The 27,161-nt window shown below is 41.0% G+C and overlaps 1 protein-coding gene across 2 annotated transcripts in view; it reads right to left on the bottom strand.

Annotated features, from left to right (window-relative positions):
* Positions 1-219: 219 nt before the first annotated feature.
* LTK (leukocyte receptor tyrosine kinase) overlaps positions 220-27,161 on the bottom strand; it is a 150,042-nt gene continuing 123,100 nt past the window's right edge. The window contains exons 19-29 of one of the 2 annotated variants that reach the window (XM_072986249.2): positions 26,367-26,480; positions 24,515-24,701; positions 22,532-22,622; positions 19,977-20,041; positions 15,088-15,217; positions 12,207-12,304; positions 6,779-6,871; positions 6,017-6,118; positions 4,315-4,449; positions 3,313-3,403; positions 220-1,646 (exon numbers count right to left, since the gene is read on the bottom strand). In XM_072986249.2, the coding sequence (XP_072842350.2) occupies positions 870-1,646; positions 3,313-3,403; positions 4,315-4,449; positions 6,017-6,118; positions 6,779-6,871; positions 12,207-12,304; positions 15,088-15,217; positions 19,977-20,041; positions 22,532-22,622; positions 24,515-24,701; positions 26,367-26,480 (1,883 nt within the window). In that variant the 3' untranslated portion in view covers positions 220-869. The remainder of the gene's footprint in view (positions 1,647-3,312; positions 3,404-4,314; positions 4,450-6,016; positions 6,119-6,778; positions 6,872-12,206; positions 12,305-15,087; positions 15,218-19,976; positions 20,042-22,531; positions 22,623-24,514; positions 24,702-26,366; positions 26,481-27,161) is intronic. The other variant, XM_078391402.1, reaches the window with a different exon arrangement.

The raw sequence follows: 27,161 nt of genomic DNA, 5'->3' as shown, positions 1-27,161 counted from the left end.
ATCACTGTACTATACCGTGCTTCCCCCTTTTTTTCTGCCATCATTATTGCACCGTTATTGCATTCCTTTAAACTCTTATTTGCACCAATACTAGTATGGGAAGGACAATATGCCTTTGGGGGGGGGGGAGATTCATGAGGGTGGAGTTAAAAAGAAAAGTCCAATTCAGGGTGACTCCTGGAACCTAGGGTGAGGAACAGGGAACTGAACTAGACTCACGGGGTGCAAAGCAGATTTCAGTACTGCAAAAAGAGTGGTTATCAGTCCCAATTGTTCCTTTAAACTCTTATTTGTTTTGTTTTCAGAATTTTTAATGCTCTTAATAAATATTTTTGTGCCCTCAAACTTTGGTTCCCTTCCATTATGAATACACTTCTTGTTACGACAGCTTTCAGGAACTGTGTCCTGAAAGCCTGCTGGTTTCATTTCCTATCAGCCTTATTAATGAATCATCTGCAGAGTACAACATTTGCAGTCCACTGGTCTCTAGGAGTAGCTCATAGTTTTGTGCATTTCTTATCTATTCTATTTTACAGTAGTGATGACTTTTCAGCAGAGGTGATTGGGTGTAGCTGCCTCCAAGGACCTTCAGACTGTGGACCACTGTAGCAAGGACCTTGTTACACCCTGTAACCACTAACAAAGGCTTAATAGGGTGGAGCCACTTCGATAATTTGCAGGTTTTTCATGGGCCACTCATAGTGCCAGAGGCTACAGCAAGACAGCATTAATCCAACTGTTTCTAGAACAATGGGAAGAGGAGATGCAGAGAAGGGAGAAGGGAGCGAGGAAGACAACAACAAAGGATGTTTTCATTGCTCTTACTCACTCCCAGAGTGAAGGCTTGACTGTGGGAAGAGCATCCCCTGTTACACAGGCGTGACACTGAGGTCATCGGACAAGGAGAGGCCTGAGTCTCTCTCTCTTGAGGTCTTCTCTGGCTTGAAGGAAAGCTTGCCATCCCTGTGCAGGCTGGCACTCCTCAAGAGCATGGCTGAATCTGTTGCCAAAGGTGAAGGTCGACTGGTTTCGTAGCAGAGATCATCGTAAGCATAATTGACGTTGCCACAGGGGAAATTCTGCAGCTTCACCAGTTCAATCCCCCCAATACCAATGTGAGGAGAATGGCTCTGGCTTGGGGAGGAAGGTGATGCCCGAGAACTTGGGGAGGAACTACAGTTCCCATCAAAACCTGAATCTTCCCGCTCTTGTGTTGGATTGAGTTTGGAGCTCTGACTGGGTGGGCAAATATTCTCCAGGACCCAGGACCCGTAGGTTGGATTCCAGAGGTTTTTGGTTTTATTCTTCAACTTGTGTGCTGGCTGATTGCTGGAATCCAGTTTGTGGTTGAGAGCTGGCTGAGCCCAAGCCCCACTGCTGGGATCACTGAAGCAAGGGAGACATGATGGTCCTTTGGCAACCCAACTGTCAAGGTTCTCCACCACCATCTCTTGTGGACACTGCCCGTATTTGTTCCCTGAATTATGATCTTCCAGTGTTCTGAGATTCGTCTGAGAAGCACAGGAAGGGCTTCCCATTAAAGGAACCATCCCAGTGGAACTATTGGGGTGCAGCACAATGCTGCCATCATCGTCAGGTGTCGGACTGCATTCAATGGGCAGCTCAGTATTGATCACATCAGGGTCCTGGAAGACAAGCAAATACTCTCATATACTTTGAGTTAAACAGGTTCTCTCATCCCCAGCACAGAGCAATTGCATAGCTTTATTTAAAAATAAACCATGAAATTTACTGGTAGAAGAGTGATGTTGGTCCCTGTATGATGGCTGAACACAGATAAGTGGAATGCAGACCTCCAGATTTTACTGGATTGCAGTTCCCAGCATTCTTTTTTAATGTTTGTATATTGCAGTCCATCAGCGTCTGGTGGGCTGCACTTTGCCTACCCCTTTATTTCTACCTTCCTTGGTTGCAATGTAATTTTAGATCTTGGACTTCACAGACTTATGGGGGATCCCCTTTAGAGGACCATAGCCAGAGGACTATTGTAATCCTTATGTTTGTATTGTGAACAGAAGTGAAATGGTGGAAATTCTGTAGCTAATTGTTGAGGTGTTGGATGCACAACTGGGCTTGTGACCAGGCATGCAACCAACATGCAAGTGACACCCTTCAATTAGCCAGAAGAGGTTCCATGGGGCATTTTTATGTGTGGTAAAAAAAAAACTATTTAAAATATTTTTACCCCACTTTTCTCCTTAAAAGGACCCAAGGTGGCTTAAATAATTAAACAAATCTATTTTAAAAAGTAAATAAAATCAACACTAAAAAAGACATTTAAAAGCAACAGACCACAACAATCCATTCAAAACCCCTTCTCAGACAGCCAGTCAATAAGGAAAAGCCTGCTTGAAGCCTGCGTGTGGAAGCACAGCAAAAATGGAGCCAGCCTGGGAGGGAGTTTTAAATTCAATTGTGCATCACACAGCTCCTATCATTTCCTCATATATTAAGAGCAAAAGTAACAACAAAGCCTGTTTGTCAACCCTGATCAAGAGAGAAAGGAATGGTCTGAGCATGTGTGGGTTCATATTTTAAACTCACACTTGGGGAGCCTTGGTGTTCTCATGACAGCCCAGGCATCAATGCTGGGCCTGTACGTTCTGATCACTTGCTACTCCCATGTTGGCCACTTGGGAACTTGGAATTTCCTAAATCATGATCCATATTTAGCTGCTTACCTGACACTGGTGACAAAAGGCGCTAATCTTTCCTTTCCAGTTGAAGTATGTGTGGTGATTGTGAGCTAAACTTCACAGAGAGCACTTAGAACATCAGTTCAGAGAAGTAATACTTGAGGCATGCCCTGTGAAGTTTGGGTAGCAGCCACTGTACTGCCTGAATCATATCACTTTGCTGATGATTACTTTAACTCCAAACAGCAAACATCAGGGAGTTGTGCTTCTCTGCAAGACAGGCCCATTGAAAAGTTCGAATGTAGTAGTCTAGTCATCGTAGGGAAGAGCTGGCCCTTGCATGATATTGATAGCAAGAGGAAACACTTCCTGTCCCCCGCCTGAGAAAAAGTATCAAGCACAAACTCTTGCTCGTTGTTTCCCTCACCAATGGTATTTTGAGTCTTAAAAACTCAGTGCTGTTCCCCCTCCTCGCCACCTGAAGTAACTCAAAACGGGAAAGAGCTATGGCTGTAAAAGTTCCCTTCTTGGCTCTGGTCAGCTTATTATGTTCAAAAGTTAGGCATGAAAAGCAATGGAGCACATAAAGAATGGTGGATGGCATTCTTGAGATGCTTGCCACCACAATTCTACTACATTTCATAAGAAGATATACCTGTGTGCAGTACTTGATTCTTTCCAGAATGGTAGAAAAATTGGGTCTGTACTCCGGACTGTGCTGCCAACACTGCGTCATGATACGATAACTTGAATTCAAAAGAGAAGTCCACTTAGTATCAAGAATACGAGAATTGGAAAATTATCTCATTATTATTTCCTTTTCCTCTGAGTTACTGAGTTTCAGAATAGCGATTTTAACTAAGAAATGCTCAGGATGTGTGTAACACTTCTAGTTCCAATTTTACAGTGGTTATGTCTTCTCAAATAGCTGATATAACTCAGTTGGTTGGAGCACCTGTGGCAAGGAATAGGAATCCCCATTATGCTGTCGGGGACAGGGTCACTGTGATCACTTGGAACAGATGTAGCTGATGGGGTTGCATGCCCTGCCACTTACGCAATCTTGGGCAAGCTGCATAATCCCCGAGCACCAACAGAGAGACAGGTAAATCACTCTGAGTACTGGGTACCTAGAAAGCCCTGGGAGGGTTGCCAAATGCTGGAATCGACAGCACCTGATTATTATTTTTTCCTGAAGTGATCCATGTGTATGAATACAGAGATGATGGAATCTCTCTTACAGAGGGAAAATTACCACTTGATAATAGGGGGAACTGTATTTGCAATTTTATGTTACAAACCATGATTTTTTAAAAGAGCTGCTGGAAGTGCTTTTTTTAGGAGGCACTCTTTCTAGAGCCTAAACATCAGTGAGACTATAACTCCCAGCAAGCACGATGGCAGCTTCTTTCTTTCTTTACTTTTTTACACAGACTACAGGGTCTCAGAGATAGGCCCTGGTCCAGGTGAGTGATATATAGGTGTCTGCAGGTAGAGCCTATGGGCAGGAATTCCCGGTATTCGGCCTCAGGAATTATTGGAGAATTCTGGAATTCGGATTTTTTAAAAACCATTATGGACTGTTCACTGTAAATATTTTCTTACCTTGTGGCCAGCCTTTTTCTTTTCTTTTTTTAAAGAACAAAACAATACTCACACAGGCCCTGGGCAGTTCTTTGGTGGATCCATCCGCCCTCCACTGGTGACAAACTCCAGCACTTCCTGGTTGGTTTTGCATGGATAGGGCATATAGCCCAAAGAGAAGATCTCCCAAAGCAACACGCCAAAGGACCTAGTGGGGAAGCAGTGAAGGCAGTGCATTAACCTTGGGTTGATACCACAGTAGCTTGATAGGCATACAGCCAGAACTTGGAAGATTATTATTTTAAAGGGCTCCATTGTATTTATTTCTTGGCTGCCAGGTTGTTGATACCAGTCATGCAAGTTTTTCTGTGCACTGCATGTTATTAACGCACAATAAATTTCTCTGTGACTCCGTCTAATGACCAGCTCTGATATTGTACCTTGTTAATATTTACAAAAATGCTAAGATAAAACTAATGAATACTGCCTTTCCCTCTAACGATTCATAAGAGGATCATCTAAAAAATATTGGTTGAAGTACCTCGGAATTAAATTTGGAAGTACAGTGGTGCCTCGCTTAACGTTTGCTTCGTTTAACGTTTTTTTCGCTTAACGTTTATTTTTTCAGAGGCAGATTGTGCTTCGTATAACGTTTTTCCCTATGGGCAATTTTCGCATAGCGTTTTTGGGACCATGCTTCGCTTAACGTTTTTGGTTTTAGGTCCCCTGCTTCGCTTAACGTTTTTTTTGTTTTCAATTTAAAAAGTGTCTTAGAAGGGTCCAAAACGGTTCTAAATGCTTGGATTCGTTAGAGGACCCCTTAAGTCATGTGCAAACCTGATTTGGCTTTGATCTGACGTTTCGTTAATTTTTTGTGAATTTTTGTTTTTTGGCCCATAGGAACCAATGGACCTGTCAAAATCTGACAGCTCCATGCTTTCCTATGGGGGAGAAAACAATTTACAAAAAATTAACGAAAGTTCAGATCAAAGCCAAATCAGGTTTGCACACAAGTTAGGGGGTCCTCTAACGAACCCAAGAATTTAGAACAGTTGCTGAGTCTTCATTAATTTTTTGTGAATTTTTTCTTCCCCCATAGGAAATAATGGAGCTGTCAGATTTTGACAGCTGTCAAAAGTTGGGGGGAAAAAATTCACCATTAATTAACGAAAAGTCAGATCAAAGCCAAATTAACTTTTGCATCCGTTTTAGAGGGTGCAGAAGCTAATCCAAGCATTTAAAACCATTTTTGACCCTTTTATGACACACTTAAATTTGCAAAAATTGACTTCGCAAAGCCATTGAAACCTATTGAGTCAGCTACAATACATTCCAATGGAGGATACATTGTATCGTTTAACGATGTTTCCTATGGGTTTTTTCGCTTAAGGACGGCAATCCGTGCCTATTGGAACGGATTAACCGGTTTCCAATGCATCTCTATGGGAAATGGTGTTTCGCATAAAGTTTTTTTCGCATAAGGTTTTTTTTTTTGGAACCAATTAAAAACGTTATGCGAGGCACCACTGTAAATAGAAAACATTACTCATTATACCTGAAAGTAACTTTGAAATGTACATGCAAAGGTTTATTTAAAAAATAAAAAAAGGAATTAAGATATCTACACAATAGTGCTTTCAAAGGCAATTTGGTGTGACTTTTACATTTTGATACTGAACAGCTCACAATAGGCTGAGATCACTGGGAGTAAATTTCTCTGAATCCAATAAAAGCTAATTCATGATGGAAAGATCTGTCCTCTTGGTTGCTCTTACCAGGTATCTGTCTTGGAAGTGAAGATGCCTTCTAGGAAAGCTTCTGGAGGCATCCACTTGACTGGAAGCATGGCTCTACCTCCTTTGCGATAGTAGCTCGCCCTGGCAAGGTTGGACAGAGAGAGAAGAATTATGGTCTTCAACTAGAGAGCCCTATGTAAGAAATAAAAGGCCACCATCTTCCCTGCATCCCAGCACGTTTACCGGAAGTGGAGCTAGTATAAACCAGAACTTGGAAAAGTTGCATATTAATTGAATTAATGTCACCCTTCTGAGATTTGGTGATACCTGCTGCTCTCATGCAGAGCGGAGGGCTCTTCTCCCATGAACTGGACCATAAGACTTGTGAGACCAAGTTACAGAAGAAGGGTCTCTTTAACCCATCATCGTTGTTATATTTCATGTAGTCTCATATTTTTACTCCCATATTGGAAAAGCAAAGTGCAGACCATGGGGTGCATGTCCTCCCAGGGACACTTTTGCAGCTCTGAAGAATGCTCCCCTCCCACATAATTAGGAAAAAACAACAACCAAAAAAGAGATTTTTCTTCCCCTAGAAGCCTCCAGGAACAGTCAATTTCACTATATGGATCTTGGAAGGGTCCCTCAAAATAAAAAATTTGTTTTTAAAAGTTCCTAGAAAATGGTTGAAATCTATCATTTTGGGACTCCATGAACCTAGCAGAAGACGCCGGAAGCACAAATCTGCACCCCAAGTCCTCTGGGCTTGCCCACTCCTATCCTACCGCTTTGATTGCTTACCTGTAGATATCACGGGCCATTCCAAAGTCACCAATTTTAGCTACACGCTCAGGTCCACTGCAGGTCAGAAGGCAATTTCTTGCTGCTATATCCCTTTAAAATGACACACATACAGAAGATGGACGCTAGTAACTTTGAATCTCAGTCTTAGCTTTGAAGAAGCTTTTACAAAATTCTTCCAAGCAGTACAGAAATCATGCATTAGTTCTGCAAGGACTGATCCTGCTGTACTGTTAAAAAAATTACATTTCTCATTCAAATACAGTTTGCCATTAATAGGCTCTGTGCTGTAGTTTCATTGACTGTAAATAAATCACAACCACTGGTTCTTGATTTCAGAATACAACATCTGCATGGAATCTTCTAGCGCCAGCCTGCAGAGTTCCTTGAGTTGAGCACTCCCTCCCAGTCAGAGATGACAAGAAGGTGAGAAAGACTCCTGCCATTGAAGTCCACCCACAGGCTTCTGGTATTCACCTGTATCTTGCGTGGGATCACTTTGCAGGGAAATTGTTTCCATGACATTGCATACTGTATGCATGTCAAGAGGACTACTGACAAAAGCCCAAGTGAGGGTCAAGAATATTATGCATACCAGTTTCAGGCCTTATTCAATTATGCCCTTAATTAAGGCATTGTGAGGCCTTGAGCTACAGCATTTTTCAGGCTTCTTTTTCTACAGAGTTAATTTGAATGTGTGGAGGAGGAATGTGCAAGCATACTCCTTCCACTGCCATTTACTATATGTGGAGAGTGACAATTTGAAAAGGACAGCCTCTTTTATGGAAAAATTTGGGGTTCCTGACTGTAAGGTAGAGAAGGTGGAGACTTCTCACAGGTAGGGAAGTCTCCCCCTTTCAGGCTCTTGCTCACCACCTTTAGAGAATGGCAGTGGGGTACTGGTGGAAATAATCATCATCTCCTCCTCCTCCCACATTTACCTAGATAGGACTTGTGTCAAGCTTAAGAGACCTGACAGCATTACCAAATTTGTCTGTTATTCTACAGATGTATTCAGTTATTTATTACTATTTACAGACCACTATTAATCAGAGGTACTCAGTTGTTACACTTATGAAGCTTCCGCTTAAATCCACACTGTCCATTCTCCTCACTGCATTTGAGGGGAAGAGTCCCTGAAAGAACCAGAGTAAATACTTCCTGTATTGGTTGCATAAATCAAGGAAAAGGATAGCACCACCTGATGCCTGCTGGGACAAAAATTAACCTGTGGAGAGAAGCCAGCAGAAGGGGAGGAATGCTAAAGAATCCATTAGCACTACTGCTTTGCCACAGGTTTGAAGAAGACCCATGCCTTGAAGCAAGATTTATTATTTAAATGTCTTTGAAACAAATAATATGGCCATTTAGATGGCAAGGTGCACAGCTAGTGCTCCAATCCTTCCCCCAATTTTAAGAGAAACAAAATGGCATGTTGCTTATTGATTTCTTCTTTTTTATTATCTTCACCTTGTAAGCAGGCAACATAAAAAGGGACACAATTTTCGGTAACCCAACTGTAATAGTAACATATGCCATTAAAAGAATCAGAAGTATAATCAAAACAATGGAGTACATTATCCATATACACTTTTAAAAACTGACTTTACTTTGTAATTAAGTCATGGCCTTATCCCCACACCATTTGAGATTAGTCCAGTAACTTGAGGATTGGTCACACCTGGCAGTGATCTGAGGGGAGGACCTCTGCACTACGGCATCCCTGTTTCTTTCCTCATAATTTGGACACAGAATTTAGTCAGTATTTATCTGGTCACACGAATAAAAATCTGCAAGCATTTGAGAACAGACACGCAAAACTTGAAAAGGGCAATGAGATATTGTGGCCAACCTTGTGACAGAGAATCCCCTTGAGGGGTGGCTTCATACAGGTAGGGCAGCAGTAGCCCATGCTCTAGGGCAGTGATCCCCAACCTTGGGCCTCCAGATGTTCTTGGGCTTCAACTCCCAGAAATCCTGGCCAGCAGAGGGGGTGGTGAAGGCTTCTGGGAGTTGTAGAACATCTGGAGGCCCAAGGTTGGGGACCACTGCTCTAGGGCCACCTTGAGTGGGAGAAGAGAAGCTGCACCCAGCCAGTAGCATGACCTGTTGCTCCCCTCACTATCCTCTTCTGTCTCATTCTTACACAGTCTGGCTGCATAATGTATGGGGGACAGTGAGATCACCTGTGCCGACAGCAGTAGGAGCCCTTTTAATGGTGGGGGGAAGCATCGCAATGTTCTGCTTCTCATTTTGCCTAAAAGACAGATTTCTACCTAGTTTTTTCAATATCTGGGTTACCAGATGGGTATCTCTCTCTCTTGTGTTGGTCAAACTGTTGCCCATTTCCAGCAAAGGACCTGCACTGAGACCAGAACCAAATTTTGGAATTCTTTTACTTGAAGTGACATTTTTAAAAGAACATCTCCACTCTCAGCTGTTGCTTAATTCTTAATATTGCACTGAAACATTACAAGGCTGGTCATGACAGACTTGTTAGGTGGTGGTGAGGGAGTGCTAAACTAGATTGCTCCTTTATCACATTGCAATAAATCAGCACTAATCCATTATATTTTACTTTATCATTTACTTCACTATAACTGCCACATCCTCTACTAGTTGCTGCTGTTCTAAAATGGCAACTCTAAATATAGGAATGCACTTCATTCTGTTTCATTATACACCAACAGCCTCCTTCCATGGGGAAAGCTTGTTACAGATATTAATAGATATCCATGTGTAAGACTGAGGGAAATTCACATTAATAGAGAATTTTTAAATAAATTTATCCAATTTCAGGTCTATAAGTCAACTAACAAAGCAGTAAAAGGAGGAAATGCTCAGGAATGTATGCCTTAGAAAAATCATGTTGGAAAACAACGCACGTGCATGTCATTTTGGAGAGGGGGAGAGGATAAGGATGCTGATAGGAGTCAAGAAACTAAATATAAACAGACAGATTTTTGCATTTGTATCCATGGGTACAAACAAACATGCCACACAGTTCAAAGCCTGGAGGAAAACAGAACCCTGTTTCCTTAGTCCTATATAATGCAACACTATCCTCTAGTGGGCAAAAGAAGAACCTCAGACCTAATAGTTCAGAGAGGTACCAAAGAAAGCAAGCTCAAATCAAGTGTTTTATATTTCCACCTATGATGCTGCCTTATTTTGTCAAGTCAATTATTTGTTTAGGCCTGTGTTGTCTATCTGATTGGCAGAAGTCTATTCCATCATCTCCAACTTGAACCCTTTAGCAGGAGTTGATGTGGTTTGTATATGGAACCTTTTGCATGCGTAAGAAATGCACTGCTACTCAGCTATTGCCCCTCTTTTAAAAGTATGAATAAATATTTAAAAAGTACTGTTTAAATGTTTCTCACTGAAGTTCAGTAGAAGCTTATTGTCTATCATACGTTTCTCCTGGAAAATGGAAAACTGTTCATCTGTGTGGCATGCAACATGACAACTGTTTCACACAATTTCCTTTGTACTTAGAGGGAAATGATCCAAAAGTGAATCTAGAAAGTGGAAATTAGAGTTCAAAACATAATGTTTTTTGGACTACAATTTCCAAGACTTCCTTTTTTAGACCATTATTCCCAGAAATCTCTGGCTACAGAATTCTGGGAATTAATATAAAAAACAGTAACTTGCCAAACTCTGAGTGGAATAAATAGAATAAGAAATCTCTTGCAGAGGTTTTTATTAACAGAATGATCTTTATTAATTAGCCCTCCACTTTGCAAAGAAGTGGCCCCTTGGTCTTTAGCCATTTTTCTGGTAGTCTTGTGCAAAGGGGATTAAACAGGGGACTTCGAAACCAACCAGAGTTTCTCAAGAGGCGATGACCTCTACATGGAGTGTCTGTGCCCTTCTGGTGATTTTGAAGCTTGCACCAGTAGGGTAGCATAGAGGAATACACTGGCGTGCTCTGGAAAGAGTGGCATTCCTGAATAACCAAAGAAGGGTGGGGAAAACAAAAATGACGCAAAGCATTATAGTAATATGGTTCTGTTATGACCTCTTGCTCTTAGTGGGTCTTTTGAAGACTTTTACAGTTAGGTGCACTCTTTTCTTGTACCATCAAAGCCAACTCGGAAAGTGATGGCTCAGCTCTTAGCCGAATCGTTAGGTTGTGGGCTTCCCTGTAATGGAGAACTCTCACTCAAGGTGAGCTGTGTAACCTGGCTCCACTCTGGAGACTGGCTAAAAGCTAGAGTTGAAGTGTGAATCTGGGAAATATCATCCTCAGAGGCTGACCTAAAGCACAACAGATCTTCCTGTTCTTCATCTGCAGGCTGAGAACGGAGCTCTATACTTCCTGGGAGTCACCGGTTACTTTTTGGGTCTCTTAGTTGCTTGCTAAGATAAAGATTCTACGGCTTGAAGTGATTTTCTCAGAGACAGACTTTTAGGCAGGGTTGTTGATTTTTTATGAAAACTTTAGTACCCTTGCAGCAAAACTGGCAATTTTGAGTCTGATACCCCTCACCAAGACAGTATGAACACTTAGAATGTCCATTTGTGAGGAGGATTTTGATGGTGCATGTGACACACTTCTTAAATGGCCCGACCAGGGACATAAAAGGATATAGGATCTCAAATATGAAGAATGCTTTCTTTCTTTCTTTCTTTCTTTCTTTCTTTCTTTCTTTCTTTCTTTCTTTCTTTCTTTCTTTCTTTCTTTCTTTCTTTCTTTCTTTCTTTCTTTCTTTCTTTCTGTCTGTCTGTCTGTCTGTCTGTCTGTCTGTCTGTCTGTCTGTCCGTCCGTCTGTCTTTCTGATAACTCACAGAGAAGATCAATGAGAAGAAGAAGATGAACAACAAGGTGAGCAAGTAAGAAAATTTCAATAAATTGAATAAAAATAGGCTCTAGCCAATGCTCCAAGAAGTATCCTCAGTGGTGGCTAAAGGGAACTGAGTGATATCTGTTAGCATTTTTTTTCTTCAAGCTCTAGAATATTCTGAAGAGTTTCGCACTTGTGCAGAAACAACGTACATGTGTGATTCACAGAGACCACGAAGAAGAATTTATAGAATAAGAGACATTTCTTATTGATAGAATGTTCTTTGGCAAAGATGTTATATTGATCTGAGTCAGCTGGAATGAAGCTTGCCTGGTGTTGACCTCTATAACAACTCTGCATGCAGTACTCTCAGAAACTCATGATTATTCCCGAAACACACAGGATGAGTTTTAACGTGTATTTGGTATTATCTCAAAAGAGTTAACAGCAATTAATTGGTAAGTCTCCCATTATTCTACCAACATGAAAATCAAATCTGAACCAAATTTTGCCTCCAGATGTGGCAACTCAAAAGAGTAATTGGAGATATAAGTCCAGGGTACTGAAGAATACACCCATGACTGCCTAGAAAACAAACCAAGGAAAACATTGCAAAAAGGAGCTTCACCCTCTCTTACCTGTGAATAAAGTGATTTTCCTCAAGATACTTGCAACCACAAGCAATGTCTCTGGCTATATTGAGCAGGTCCTGCATTGTCAAAATGGATGGCTGATTCTGCATAAGGCACCACCAAGGAAAAAGAAAACAAAAGAGATGAAGCATAGAACAGTTTGGGTATAAAAGGAAAATATACAAACTAGCAGAACAAGAGAAAACAACACAAGGAACACAAATCAAAATTTGTGGGAAAGATATCTAGATCTACAAAGTGGAAAACTTTACTTCTCACCCCCCCAAGGTAAAATATTTAAGATTAAATACTGCCAAACTCCTTCACTTATTTTGTCCAATGGGTCAAGGTTGTCACCTCATTTTGTCTAAATTAAAAGAGGTTGTATACAGGGACACAGATATGATGTCCCTCCATGTTAATAATGTTATCAATTTCATACCCCAGTGGAGTAAAACAAATGTTCCCTTCAAATATGTGAAAATAATCACAGCAACTCAAACAGTTGTGGGTTCTTTTATTTTTTTATATTATTTTTTCAGTGATAATAAAAAAAGCAGTTTCAGGGTCAACGCAAAATATCTGTCATCCTTTGATCTCTTTTGTATAGGTCTTCAGTAGACTATATCCACCTTTTCTTTATTTTATCCTGGTAGGGTAGTGTGCTACCCTCTTGATGTTTCAACATTCCTAATCTAGGCTTAAATTCCTCTTTATTGCCCTAGATAAGCATGATGGTGGAAATATTCAAATGATCAATGGTGATTCCATGAGTATGGAAGAAATTGGATGCAGTATTTTACGATGTGAACTATCTATCAGTGTGATATTTTATTCCTGGAGTGTAGTGCAACATGCTAAGTGCTTCAGCTTTAGATGGCAAAGGTCTTTCCATATATTTTGAAAATGGAGAATGCATAGTAGAGACAGATGAAGTACTTTTTCCAGCTTTTAAATCTAATTGAGTCTACAAATTGACTCTTTCAGACAAGTAAGCTAACAAAGAATTATCTTTTATGTATGTAATGACTGGTACATCCTGATTCAATGATCCAATCATCTGATTTTCATTCAGAAATAAGTCATGCAGTCTGATCTTCCATTGAGAAAAGTTAACAGAATTAAAACTTTGGAAGTTTTCCAGAAAAACCTTTAGCCTGATCAGAATCCATCCTTTTATTTTTGAGCAAGTTTGGTTTGGTTACTTATATAAGAAAAAGGAGTTTTAAAAATGAATAGACAGCTATTATGTGATTTAGTTTGTGGGTGGGGGGAGGTTAGAGAAAAAAATGCAAATATTTAGGTAAAGGTAAAGGTTCCCCATGGCAATTTGTCCAGTCGTGTCTGACTCTAGGAGGCGGTGCTCATTCCCGTTTCCAAGCCATAGAGCCTGCGTTTGTCTATAGACAGTTTCCGTGGTCATGTGGCCAGTGCTACTAGACACGGAATGCCATTACCTTCTCACCGTAGTGGTACCTATCTATCTACTCGCATTTACATACTTTTGAACTGCTAGTTTGGCAGGAGCTGGGACAAGGGACAGGAGCTCACTCTGTCTCATGGATTCAAACTGCTGGTCTTATGACCTTGTGGCAAAACCAATAAGAAATCCTAAAATACTAGTTAGGTATCTTCCTGAACAAAGCTGCTCACTCTGATCTGTCTGTCTGTGCATGGGCCCATAACCTATTGGAGAATTTGGTTAATTCCTTTTATAGTTAGCAGAGCATCAGGTATAAACAATAACTGTACAAAGTGTGAGCTTAAGTCTCAGTAACCCAACCTTTTCTACAGCAATTAGCACTTTATGTGTTAAAAATAAAGTTGGAAGCATTTTAAGTGGAAATTTGTATTTTTACTTGCAGTTGCAAGACACTTCCATGCTTCTTGCATGCTCAGAGTGCAGGAAAGGAGAGAGAGAGAGGGAGAGAGAGAGAGAGAGAGAGAGAGAGATGAACAAACAAAGGAAATGAAACAAGCAAGCAGGAAAAAGGAAAGAGCAAGCCAGAGGGAGGGAAGAAAACTTTACCAATAGGTTACTGGGAAAGAGGAATCCCTTTAGGTCCTCAAATCCCTCTTCCCACTGATACCCAGTGTTAGGAAACATGCAAGATTGTTATTAACTCAACAGCTTCCCCTCTTTTGTTGGTCTCTGTTTCTTTGCACTGGTTGCTGTAGCAGTTCTCATTGTCTCTATGTGACAATCACTGACAAACTGCATTCAGGATTCTGGCCCTACTTCTGTCACCTTTTACTTTTGCTTCTCACATGTCCTTTGCAATTTTAAGCGTTTCTTCCATCTAGGTTTTTCTTTTCTTTTCACTACAGAAGTTGTCTTTTTGCATTATTTCCTGATAATATCTCTTGTTTTATTCCACAGTTGAGTTTAGTAGTGCAAGTCAATTCTTTATGTGGAACTTTAAATTCATCAAGAACGTTATTTAGATTATATTTTGGTGCTACAATTCTTCGAGGTTTCTTTTTCACTGATTGAGGAAAGAAGAAAATTGACCAGGGAGTGAAAACAGCTGAGCCCTGACTGAGTACGGGTGTGTCTGCTTCTCCCACACCTTTAGGTTAGAAATCAGTAAAGATGCAAAATAGGTGTATCCACAAACAGAAAAATATTGATTAAAAGGAAGACAATTCCCAAATCAGGAAACCACCTTATCATTGAAGAATTGTAAGGGGGAGGGGTCACAATGCAATGTGGCCAGCTCCCTTGACCAACTGGCCAATATAATGGTGACTAGTTTAATCGCGTATCCTCATGGTGTGAAACCAGTCATTGGATAGTTTGAGTGGGTAGCCATGATAAACCCCATTATCAGCTACAAGGTATCAAACACCACAAGAGAAGGAGAGGAGAAGGCAAGGGCTAACTTACCACCCGAGGCCGATTCTGCCGAAGGAAGGTCTTCATATCTCCACCAGTCATGAGTTCCAACAGAATGAAACGGGGCAATGTCTGGAGGCTCACTCCAATACACTGCACAATGTTCTGGTGATTGAACTTACTGCAAATCAGATACCCATACAGCAGCGTGGCAGAGAAGAAAGAAAATAGCAATCATTGTTAGATAAAGGCTAATATCCTTGACTTTAACCTCTTGTTATGTTCTGGTTCACTGGTGACATCATTCTCTGACACTAGAAAGTTCAGAAATGTTAGACCTGAGAATTGCTCCATTAAATTGAATATTACTGAGAACAGACCTCATTATTAGTCTCCAAAGTGGCCTACTGATGAGTCCTAAATCTCCCTCCAAAGGCCCCTTCTTGCTTGGTAATTGGGAAGTTATCATGAAGAATAGAATTTAGTATATAGCCACTGGTCCTTACCCGAACCCATTAAAAATGTGAAGAAATCTGAGGGAAATTACTCAAGTTCTGATGCAGCATTTTCATAGTATCATAACAAAATGGAGTTCAAAGGGGCCTATAAGGTCACCCTCTGCCCAATGCAGGGATCTAAACCAAAGTTGGTTATCTAAATTTCTCTTCAGGGCTTCCAGTCTTGGAGCACTCGCCATTGTCATGCAGCTCTAATAGTTCAGAGTTTCTTTTCCTGATATTCAACTGAAATCTGACTTCCTGTATCTTGAGCCCATTATTATATATCCTGCATTCTGGGATGATCGGGAACAGATCCTGCCCCTTCCCTGAGTGGAAACTTTCCCCCAGAGCTAACAGTGGCTGGGCAGCTGTGGATTGTGGAGAGAACTCTTTTTTTAAGGGATTGTAGTGTGAAGGGATGAATGACTGGGGTTGGACCTATTCCATCCCAGATGCCATTGTCTCAATCCTGCTCTCAAATGCTATAGTTGCTATTAATAAAAGAGAAAAACAGACTCACTAAACACATTCACACATTTAAAATAAAATCTACTTTGGATCTTAAACAAGGAGCCTTCTGAGTTCTGGGTGTAGCCCTGATCCATTAACTACCACATTTATGTTGCTGATGGAATTAAACAGAATCCTTACTGATTCAAAAAGGTCAGTTAAAGAAGCTCCCTTGCAGCCTTCCCTTCCAGGTTCTTTACTCCCCAAGGATTTAAATTCCTCCTCTAATTTAAATTCACTCCAAGATGTCCCTAAGTGTCCAGAGAGGATTACTCCCATTCATAAGAAGTGCTGGATGCAATCAGTTACAATAAATTCTAGGAATATGACAAAATTCAATTAACTGGAGGAAACCGAATTAGCTGCATTGTTATAATTGTTATTTTCCTTGTATTTTAATCTTTCTTGCTAAAAAACTACCTGCAGATAGTGGAACATATTGGGTAGGATCCAGAATTTCACTGCACACATGATGCAGTGATGCTTAGAAAGTTTTTGCTTGGCAGTAAGGGGGAAAAGAAGCATTTTTCACCTATTTGCCCTGTAGTTCTATCTACCTTGCTGTTTCAGAGGTCTCCCGACACTCTTGAGCATATTTGGGAGGGGGAGTGCACAATGTATTGTAAGGGGGGAATTTGCAAAGATTGGCAGAAAGTACAATTTCGTTCTTTCCATCTCCAGCAGACTTTTGCCACTTTTTGAAGTTTATAGAGTTCAAATTACAGACGGATTATCCTGCTTAACTACTGGCATTGCCTTCTTAGCTACTCTTTCTAGACAGCTAGACAGCCTCCATAATTTGAAAACTGGATTTCCCCCCCTGTATTTTAGATGCTGTAATAGAGCTATGTTGTTTGGACAGGAAGTAAAGACAAGGAGATAAATCAAGACCAGACACACACACAACCTGGGTGGCAGCAAAAGATGAGGGGCAGGGGAGAAACCGGAAGGAAGGCAAGGAAGAGACCTTGAGGTAGGTAACTGGTCCTCCCAGTCCTTCTGCTGCCATGACTTGTGGAACAGCAGCCAAACTGTATGGCTACCTACTGAAAGCTTTGAGAGATTTATATTAATTTCATTAATTTTTTTCAACATAATGTATGCTTCTCTGGTACTTATAAAAGGAACATTGAGAGCAAATGTTCCCTAAAAACCAAACTGTGCTAGATCTGAACATGCACTTCCTTCTTGAGTAGGAGTAGCTAATAACTCAAACAGATTTGAAAGTATCTGCAGGCCAGATTTTAAAAAAATGCACAAGAACGTCTTCGCCTGCCGTTGTCACTCAAAGCTCCACCAGTTTGTGAGGGAGGCAGACAGTTGTCATCAGTTTGGTCCCAGCAGCTTGTTTGAGTTACAGAAGAGGGGAGACAACCTCCCACAAATGCCTCCAGGGGTGGTCTTTATGCTAAACAACTATGGAGAGGCACAAAGCAATTAACACTGATCAACCTAGTCATATATCATGTAATCTCTTTCATTGGCTTGGTTTGTTGATGTGTAAAAACCTGGAAGAAATTGTAATAGGTTGGGTCTAAACTGCAAGTGTATGTGTGAGGTTTGTGTGTGCACATACTATCCCACAGCATGGGTACTATCTGACAAGAGAATTCACCTCATTCCTGCCCTCAGTTAGGCTTAACTAGAATACAAAATAAGATTATTATGAGAAAAACAAGTTTTAGGTGTTAGAGGTCAGGGTGGGCTGTTAGCTTCTTGCATCAAAACAATGAAAAGTATTGTCGCAGCTCAATGGTTATCCATAGAGTCTCTTCCAGCCCTGCAGTTCCAAGAATATTATTATAAATAAACAAGCCATAGTGAACCCAGTCCTTCTTAGTCCTCCTCAGACATTCAATCTACTACACCACACTGGCTCAAACAAACAAATATCCAATATACTTTATAATATTAGAACAATACTGCGTAGATTATAACATTAAATAAAACACCAAATTGATGTAATTTAGAGATCATTTAAAAGAAGACGACAACAACGAAGAAGAAGATTAACAACCACCACCATTAGAAGGACCTTCATCGTAGGTCAATTAGTGTCCAAATGCCTGTCTAAATAAAATGTCTGCCCGCAAGTGGAAGGACAGCAGAGAAACCAGCCTAGTCTCATTCTGAAGGGTGTTTCATAGCCTGGGAACAACTACTGAGAAGGTCCTCTCTTGTGTTTTCAACAAACATGCATATAAGCATGGAAGGGCAGAAAGAAAAGTCTCTCTCAGAAATATTGAAACAGAAGTAGATGCCTTCTGGGGGATTCTAGAAGTTGTAATTGCACCGTACAATTGCACTCATTTCACACGCTCGCAAGGTTATGCTCAAAATCCTACAAGGTAGGCTTCAGCAGTATGTGGACCGAGAACTCTCAGAGGTACAAGTTGGATTCCGAAGGGGCAGATGAACTAGGGACCAAATTGCTAACATGCGCTGGATTATAGAGAAAGCCAGAGAGTTCCAGAAAAATATCTACTTCTGCTTCATTGACTATACAAAAGCCTTTGACTGTGTGAACCACAACAAACTATGGCAAGTCCTTAAAGAAATGGGAGTGCCTCACCACCCTATCTATCTCCTGAGAAACATATATGTGGGACAGGAAGCAACAGTTAGAACTGGATATGGAACAAGTGATTGGTTCAAAATTGGGAAAGGAGTACGACAAGGCTGTATATTGTCCCCCAGCTTATTTAATTTATATGCGGAATACATCATGCGAAGGCTGGACTGGAGGAATCCCAAGCCGGAATTAAGATTGCCGGAAGAAATATCAACAACCTCTGATATGCAGATGATACCAGTCTGATGGCAGAAAGTGAGGAGGAACTAAAGAACCTTATAATGAGGGTGAAAGAGGAGAGTGCAAAAAACGGTCTGAAACTCAACATCAAAAAAACTAAGATCATGGCCACTGGCCCCATCACCTCCTGGGAAATAGAAGGGGAAGATATGGAGGCATCGAGAGATTTTACTTTCTTGGGCTCCATGATCACTGCAGATGGAGACAGCAGCCACGAAAGTAAAAGACGCTTGCTTCTTGGGAGGAAAGCGAAGACAAACCTTGACAGCATCCTAAAAAGCAGAGACATCACCTTGCCAACGAAAGTCCGCATAGTCAAAGCTATGGTTTTTCCTGTCGTGATGTATGGAAGTGAGAGCTGGACGATAAAGAAAGCTGACCGCCGAAGAATTGATGCTTTTGAATTGTGGTGTTGGAGGAGGCTCTTGAGAGTCCCCTGGACTGCAAGGAGAACTAACCTATCAATTCTAAAGGAAATCAACCCTGAGTACTCACTGGAAGGACAGATCCTGAAGCTGAGGCTCCAATACTTTGGCATCTCATGAGAAGAGAAGACTCCTTGGAAAAGACCTTGATGTTAGGAAAGTGTGAAGGCAAGAGGAGAAGGGGACGACAGAGGATGAGATGGCTGGACAACGTCATTGAAGCTACCAGAATGAATTTGACACAACTCCGGAAGGCAGTGGAAGATAGGAGGGCCTGGCGTGCTCTGGTTCATGGGGTCGCCAAGAGTCAGACACGACTAAATGATGACGAGAAGTTGTAATAAGAAATCAAAACTTTTACAAGCTCTGTATGGCCTGAAACATGAAGGTTATAATTGATTGAAATCCTGTTGCACAAACGGCGTAGCTTTTAGATGTGAATTGTAATATGTTAAGACATTGCACTAGCATTATCTGCTGCATGAGGACTCATGCAATTCTGTATGCAACATGTTTATGGAGCTTTATTAACTCAGAGCAATTCACTTCAATTTGTGTAACTGCACATCAGGATTTCAGCCACTGTAAAACACATTCAACCATTCAAGCTGGTGATGGTGAGAAGTAAGGAATTAATTTCTAGCCATGACTTGTTATTCATATGGAATTCTGAAGGAGGAGTGAAAAACATACCTGATTATCAATGCTTCCATTAAGAAATCCATCTCATCCTGCTCAGAACAGACTTCTGGCAATGTCTGTTTAGAGGAAGAGAACACAGCTGTACACATTATCATGTAGAAACACAAACCCACCAAACCCCACTCCATAATTAAATGGCATGAGACAGAATGAAGGTGTGACAACTGAGGTCTTTTATTACAGTATCTTTCATTTCATTTCATTGACAAAAGACCCGCAAGACTGCTAACAAAACTAAAATGCAAATCCTTAAAATAACATGATGATAACATTGATGTTATATTTTTACATCTGGTACAATTAGCAGGCATTAAATGGATCCTTATTACAAGGTCTTTTCTAGCTCTTCAATTCTAAGATTATATTCTAAGATTATTATTAACAAACATTCAATTGAAAGGCTTGTTGATGGCCTGAGATAATTCTGTGGAGTGTCTGTGTGGGCATGGTTGTGGAGAGAGAGAGAGAGAGAGGAAGAGGAAGGACTATATATATTCAAATGGGTTTTCAGAGAATAGTTGTGCTCACCCACACAAAGGTTGGCCACAATCTGTCTCTATACTAACAGCAGCAAATAAAAGAAAATGCAGTTCTGCTTCCTTCCTTCTCTTGGTTGGTTCCGTCTCATATAGGGGTAGAGGACTTCCCTTGTGAAATCTACAAAGCCCAATAGGTTTTCTTCACCTCACTTCTTCTGCCAGTTTCACATTTCAAACCAATATGTGTACATTGCACTAGAAATGACCCCAGCCCCCTCTGTGTTAATTCTCCGTCCTGCCACTCCTTTCCACAAAGAAAAAGGGTCCCCTCGTTGTCCATAAATGTCCAGAGTATTGCTTCCTACCAGAAACCACAGGGCTTGTCCCCAAACCTCATTCTCTTTGGAGGCAAAAGGTGTTCCACGTTCATGTTTATTGCCAGTGGAAAACAGAGCTTGTAAGTTATACAGTAGATTGTGAGTGACACTGCGGGTTACTTTCAAGTCATTGCTTTTTCTTCTTTTTCTGCAATACAGGCATTGGTGGCTTGTCCATCAAGGTATGTTTCACCTTAGGTACAGGTCACCCCAACCATCCTGTCTCCCCCCTGATTATTAGAGGCAGAAAACATTGGTACATGTGAAAGCTTGCCTGCCTGTCTCTTGGCATCATTGTGTGTTTGTGTCTGTATGGGCCTGAAGACTCACAATTATATTAGGCCACTGCTGGTTGTTATGTGTTCTGTCCCTTTAAATGCCATGGGAACCAGCTGCCACTGAATGAGAACACAACAAAAAGCAAAAAGCGTGCTGCGTATATGGCTCCCCATAGTGCTTCAAGCACTCGCTGGGCGGTTTATAAGTTAATTATGCAGGCTACACATTCCCCACCCCCCAGCAAGCTGGGTCCTCATTTTACCGACCTCGGAAGGATAGAAGGCTGAGTCAACCTTGAGCCGGCTACCTAGGATTGAACCCCAGGTCATGAGCACAGTTTTGGATGCAGGACAGCAGTTTAACCACTGCGCCACGAGGCTCTTAACAACAAACCTACACCTCAAATTGTACTGAGATGGCTTAAGTAAACTGTGCATCTCCACTGAGCAACTTTGCCCACATTTTCCCTCTTGTTACTTTCAAAGGGTATTTTTAAGGGATTTATTGTAAAAATAAAATACAGTTAATGCCATTCTCTTAGCAATACTAAGTTTGTTACCTTAGGTAAAAGGTAGTAAGTATTCAATGAGAACAATGCAATTAATAACAAAATATGTTGTCCCTGCAACAATAGCCCTGGCAACTTACATTCTGGAGCTGTGCAATGAGGGACATAATAAACTATCTTGAAAAAGTCATTTTCTGGAGGAGAACTGATTGTGTTTCTCTGTAGCCCTCAACAGTCTAGCAACTTCCCCATATTCTCCCAGATATGTTTCTCCACTCCAGAAATAAAGAGGGGCAAAAGGCTATCATAGGTGAAGTGCAAGCCCCATGTTGAACCAGGCTTGGTCATGATGTAACTGCTTTGACCAGAGCCTGCTTTGATTTTTTTAAAATCCCTTGCTTTAAGTGATCATCCCATCTCTAGAACTTAAGACGAATAGCTGTGGCTTTTTTCCTGGTGCCCACCTTTTAAAAAAAAATAGGCAGGTAGCTTACAGGCACAGAACCTCTTCTGGGGTGGCATCCTGGTTGTGGAATTTCTTCCCTAAAGCAATTTGTCAGAAATTGTCTTCATTGTCATCTCAACATCATGCTAAGCTTGTTTTGTTTGTCAGTGTTTTTCATAGGCAAAAACACTGGTGACCTTCAATTTGTTTCTTCAATGTTCTTTTTACAGTTTAGTGTTGGAGTTCTTTTTCTCTGGTCCATCATTCCTACTGTGATTATTCAGTCTGGGATTTGATTTTTTTTTTGTATGGTATGGTTTCTTATTTCACTTTGTTTTAAAAAATTGATTCGTAAGCTCTCTTGTTCATTAGCACAGTGGAAAAGTGAGATATTTATCTTGCAAAGAAAGAAAAAAAAGAAGCAATATAAATTCTGGCCATTAGGTGTGGATACTAGCCTTGATAGCCACTTGCAAAGGGCTGGAATCCCCTGTGATTCCGACCACCGTCCCTTTGTAAACTTCACCAAACGCTCCATGTCCAAGAGCCCTGAAGCAAGAAGAGAGAAACAATCATGCATGACTTTCTGCACAGCCCACATCTATGTTAAGCAAATATTGTATTCTAAGAAAGTCCAAGAACAACTGCTATAAGGAGCCGCTTAGTTGTGCAGATGGAGTTCTGGAGCCTTATGCCGTTCTGGTCTGCTTATTAGCAAATACCATTCTGAGGAGCAGCCAAGCATTCAAAGCACATTAGCATTTTCAGAAACAGTGCTCCCCAAACCAAACTGCATGCTCTTGAAGCTGAACTGCAAACTCTGATGTCTTTCTTCTATATTCCAATCCTCCAAGAATATGTCTCAAATCCTGACTGAGTGCACACACCTGTGTGCAGGAATTCTATCACAGGCTCCTTCAGATTTTGGCCAAGACTTTCAGACAGGTTGAGAAATATCTGTGCTCTTCAAAAAGCATTTACACAAAATATGACCACTGCTTTACGTGACTAAGCCAAACAGCTCTCCTGCTATTGTATGATCTAAGAATGCGCCTTGGGCCTTCTTATAAAACCAGAAGACAAGGTCACCAGGCCTCTTTTGTCAACATAAATTGAATTACATTACTGATGAAAACACTGGCATGTCTTCCACAATAGTAAAAATATTGGCTATAATAAAATATTATTCTAAGAATCCTGTGAAATCACTTCTTCTTAACCAGGGACTGCAACAATTAGCCTTAATCTTCTCTGGGGGGGGGGGGGGAGTCTGGAAGCTATTAACATACAGCAAGTCACTCCTTAGGAGTTTTTCTTTGTTGGCATGGCAACACTAAATTAGACACTACTCCAGCTGAGTGTTTGGTTGGAGGGAACTTCTGTATAGTACAATTTAACAGCAATCCAGTGGAGGTGCTTCAATTGATTGGATCCTTGGCATCTCTTGTAATATCTGACTGGATGAGCCACGTGGCTGATATGGAGGTAAATTAAATGATTTGTACTAGCTAGAGTAGACCTATTGACTCAGTGGACTCAGTGGAACCTACATGACATATGAAGAGGTCATTCATTCAACAAATCAGGTTTTTGAAAGAGAGCTTATTTTGCTATCTTTTCAGAGCCAGGCCTTTTCAGTGCCATAACCTTTTTCTTCCTTTCCATGTTATGTTCCCCGAGCCAACTCCCTCAGCTAGCATTTTGTCTCTATGGCTATAAAGAAAAACTAGAGTAGAGTTGTTAGAGATCCCTCCTCCCAGACACAAAGGCAACAGTCTTGCTCATGCAGGTTCTTCTAAACCCCTTGAAGTTCTCCGTTAAAAACAAGAACTGAGCCAAGAACACCAAATGATCAAGGGCTCAATACAAGTTCCACTCGCTCCCTCTTTCCTTTTGCCAATCGACTTGATGGTACCTGCAGAAATGCTTGCCTGTGTGCTGAGACCATCACCCAGGATCCTTGATCAAGTGCTCCTGCGATCAGAAACGAGAGCAATGGTGGCAACCATAAAGAAGACCATCTCAGGGATGGTGAATTTTGAATCTTCTCCCTAGGAAGGCTTGGCCTGGAGCTCATTCTGCTCCCTACTCAGTGGCAGGCAAGGATCCTACATACCTTAGAAACTTTCAGAGAGCAAACAGAAAAACTGGATCCAAATCTAAGCTCTTCAACGGCACCTTTAAAGTGTGTGCTTGATGAAAAGAGGCATTCAGACAAGATGATTGGACATGCATGGTCTGAATTTAAGGCATAATTGAGCACTGTTGTTTGTTTCTAGTCAAAATACATGGCATACAGCTTATGCAGAATTCTAGGACTTCTACTTAGCATACTGATTACAGAGTTACCAGAGTTTAAATAAAAGTTGCTGTCTTTATTGGCCCAGGAGTATATTTTCCTCCTCCTCAATTAGCAGGAATGCATCATATTTAAGCCTTACTGAAGCAGGGAGATGTTTTTCCGTGGAATCTCCTTAAGTTCACTGAGAGTAGTTGCCTTCCCTGCAAAGCTGTAGTTGGGGTTATAATCTGTCATGATGGTGGAAGTGCGAATTTTGCTCAGATTATATTCTGGACTTTGCAAACGGGCTCTCGCTCCTTCCAGTTGCTGCTTCTTACGATGATAAACTAAAATGAAACAATACAGAGATAAAAGGGGAAACATGGAAAGAACAAACGAAGCAGTGCAGAAACTGAGACACTATTTCAGCTAACTCTTTTGGGTTTTTTTATGGCTTTATACAAATATTTTTCTTGATTTGTAGGATTGTATGAGAGCACTACAGATGAGCTACCCAACCTTATTAGAATGTGTTCCATATGATGTGATGAGCATGTTTAACTTAATGGTTCCCAACCTTGGGTCCCCAGATGTTCTTGGACTAAAACTCCCAGACGTCTTCACCAATAGCTGCGCAAGGCAGGATTTCTGGGAGTTGTAGTTCAAGAACATCTGGGGACCCAAGGCTGGAAACCACTCGTTTAACTGAAATTCTGTTGCAAAATTTTAAGTAATCTATGGTTTTGAGACTGCTTAAGAAACTTTGTAGAAATTGGCCATTGTGTAGAAAAATGAAACAAACAAATCTACAACACCTTAATCAAGCTTAAGGGGGAAAAATCAACTCCTGTAACATCCCCAATATTTTTCAGAACTGTTCAATAGTGAATAAAATAATACAGGAAGCTCAAAACACTGGGTTGGACTTGGATTTACTTGTATGCAACAGGGCTGGCAAAAACTGAATTTCCCAGACCTTCTGCAATGCAGCCACTCCAGCCTAGAAATGCTACATAGCATAGCAGACTAGGGCACTGGCTGAATACAAGGAACTGTGGTAAGAGGGAGGGGATTTCTGCAAACCAAACAGATCCTCTTTCATAAGGAAATCCTGGATCTAGCACTTTACCTTGTCTACCCTAGCTCTTGCACTCCAGATGGAACGTACTGTCACAGCAGTCTGAATCCTTTCTGAAACATGCCAAACTTCCACTCTTTTCCCACAGCTTTCTGAGTGATGTGTTCCTCAGAGACAACAGTGATGCGTCATCCTCATTCAATGGCAATGTTGTCATTCTTTCTCAAGAAATAGGCTAAACAATAGCAACCAAATTCACCTTCATGCTGACAACTGTCACATACATCAGGAAACCTGACACACATTCAATTAACTTGTTCCTTCCATTTTCCTTTTGTTCACTATATTTCTGAATTTTTCAGGCACTGATAATTATTGCTGCCATTTTCACCAAATAGGTGAACAATGCTGTGATTCCTAATGACCAATGGGCTGCTCTTTGCTCCTTTGAGAAATTTCTTTTTCTAACTATTGCATTAGTTTGGACTGAAACTTTCCCCTTCATAGTTGGAAGAGTTCCTGTTCCTTCTTCCTTCTGCAGCGCCAGCCTTGCCTGTCATGACAGTCTGGAGAAGAGCTGTGCAGATCTTTGCTTTTGGGTTACAATTCCCAAAATTCCCTAGGTAGCATGGCCAGTGCCAACTGGATATTGTTGGCCAAATACACAAATCTACACAACTCTAGTTTTCACAGTCCTACAAATCTATAAAGCAGGGCTTTTTCCAGAAGCATAAGAGACTGCAGAGGGTAGAGGAAAACAGAGGAAATTGCATCTCCCTTTCTTCTTCAGAATTCCAGATCTAATCCACGGTCCTCCAAGCTTTTCTCTTGGGCCTATATTAAACCTTAAAAGCACTGATAAATACTAGAAAAAGTTCATGAATGTGAATGGTTGAAACCAGCAGATGTAGAGTATGAACTAGATGCTTCTTACCAAGAGATAGGCTGCCGCAGGTGAGAACCATTCCAAGCACCACTACAACACCAATCACAGCCAAAAGAAGTCGGAGAGGCAGATGTCCTGCTGGGATGGGCCCATGAATGACTGCTGAAACACAAAAACAAATGCCTATCAACATGCACACACAGCTCTTGTATGGTGTGTCTTATAAATAGTGTTGATTAAATGTTACTAGAATGAAACTCTGATTATTCCAGCATTCTGACTTGAATCCAGTGTTCAGTCCCTACTAGAAAAGATTCACTGAATGAACAAAAAATTGGTAAATCAACATTCATGTAAGTTCTACTGATTCAGCTTTGTTTGAGGTTAACAGCTGGATGTAGGCATCTATTTCCAAGACAGTCAACCACATAATCTGCTGGAAAGCTCCAAAGCAGAGCAAAATGGAAGGTACCATTCCATTAATTTTTCTCCCCTTCCCTCTGCAGAATTCACTAATCAAAGGCACAACAAACTTTAACAGTTCTAGCTAACAGCCATCCATGCATTCCATGGGAAGGAATTGTGACTTTCCTTTCTCCCGTTCCCTGATTGCTACTACCAGATGTGTTGTTAGACAATACATTTTGGCATATACTATACAGCAAAATCCAATAGTAATTCCTAAGTATACATTACTTTGAAAAGAACACAATTATGAAAGCAGTGGGCTGAAAAAATAATTGCATCTACCAGTTCTTCATATTTTAGATCTGATATGATTGGTGGAAAACTGGAAATGATACGCTCTAATGTATAACAGACAAGACCAAGCTTCACTTTGCA

The sequence above is a fragment of the Pogona vitticeps genome, chromosome 1 (genome assembly GCF_051106095.1).
Source record: "Pogona vitticeps strain Pit_001003342236 chromosome 1, PviZW2.1, whole genome shotgun sequence".
Lineage (NCBI taxonomy): Eukaryota > Metazoa > Chordata > Lepidosauria > Squamata > Agamidae > Pogona > Pogona vitticeps.
The sequence above is the reverse complement of the archived record's forward strand: the minus strand, read 5'-3'. Positions and strand labels throughout refer to the sequence as shown.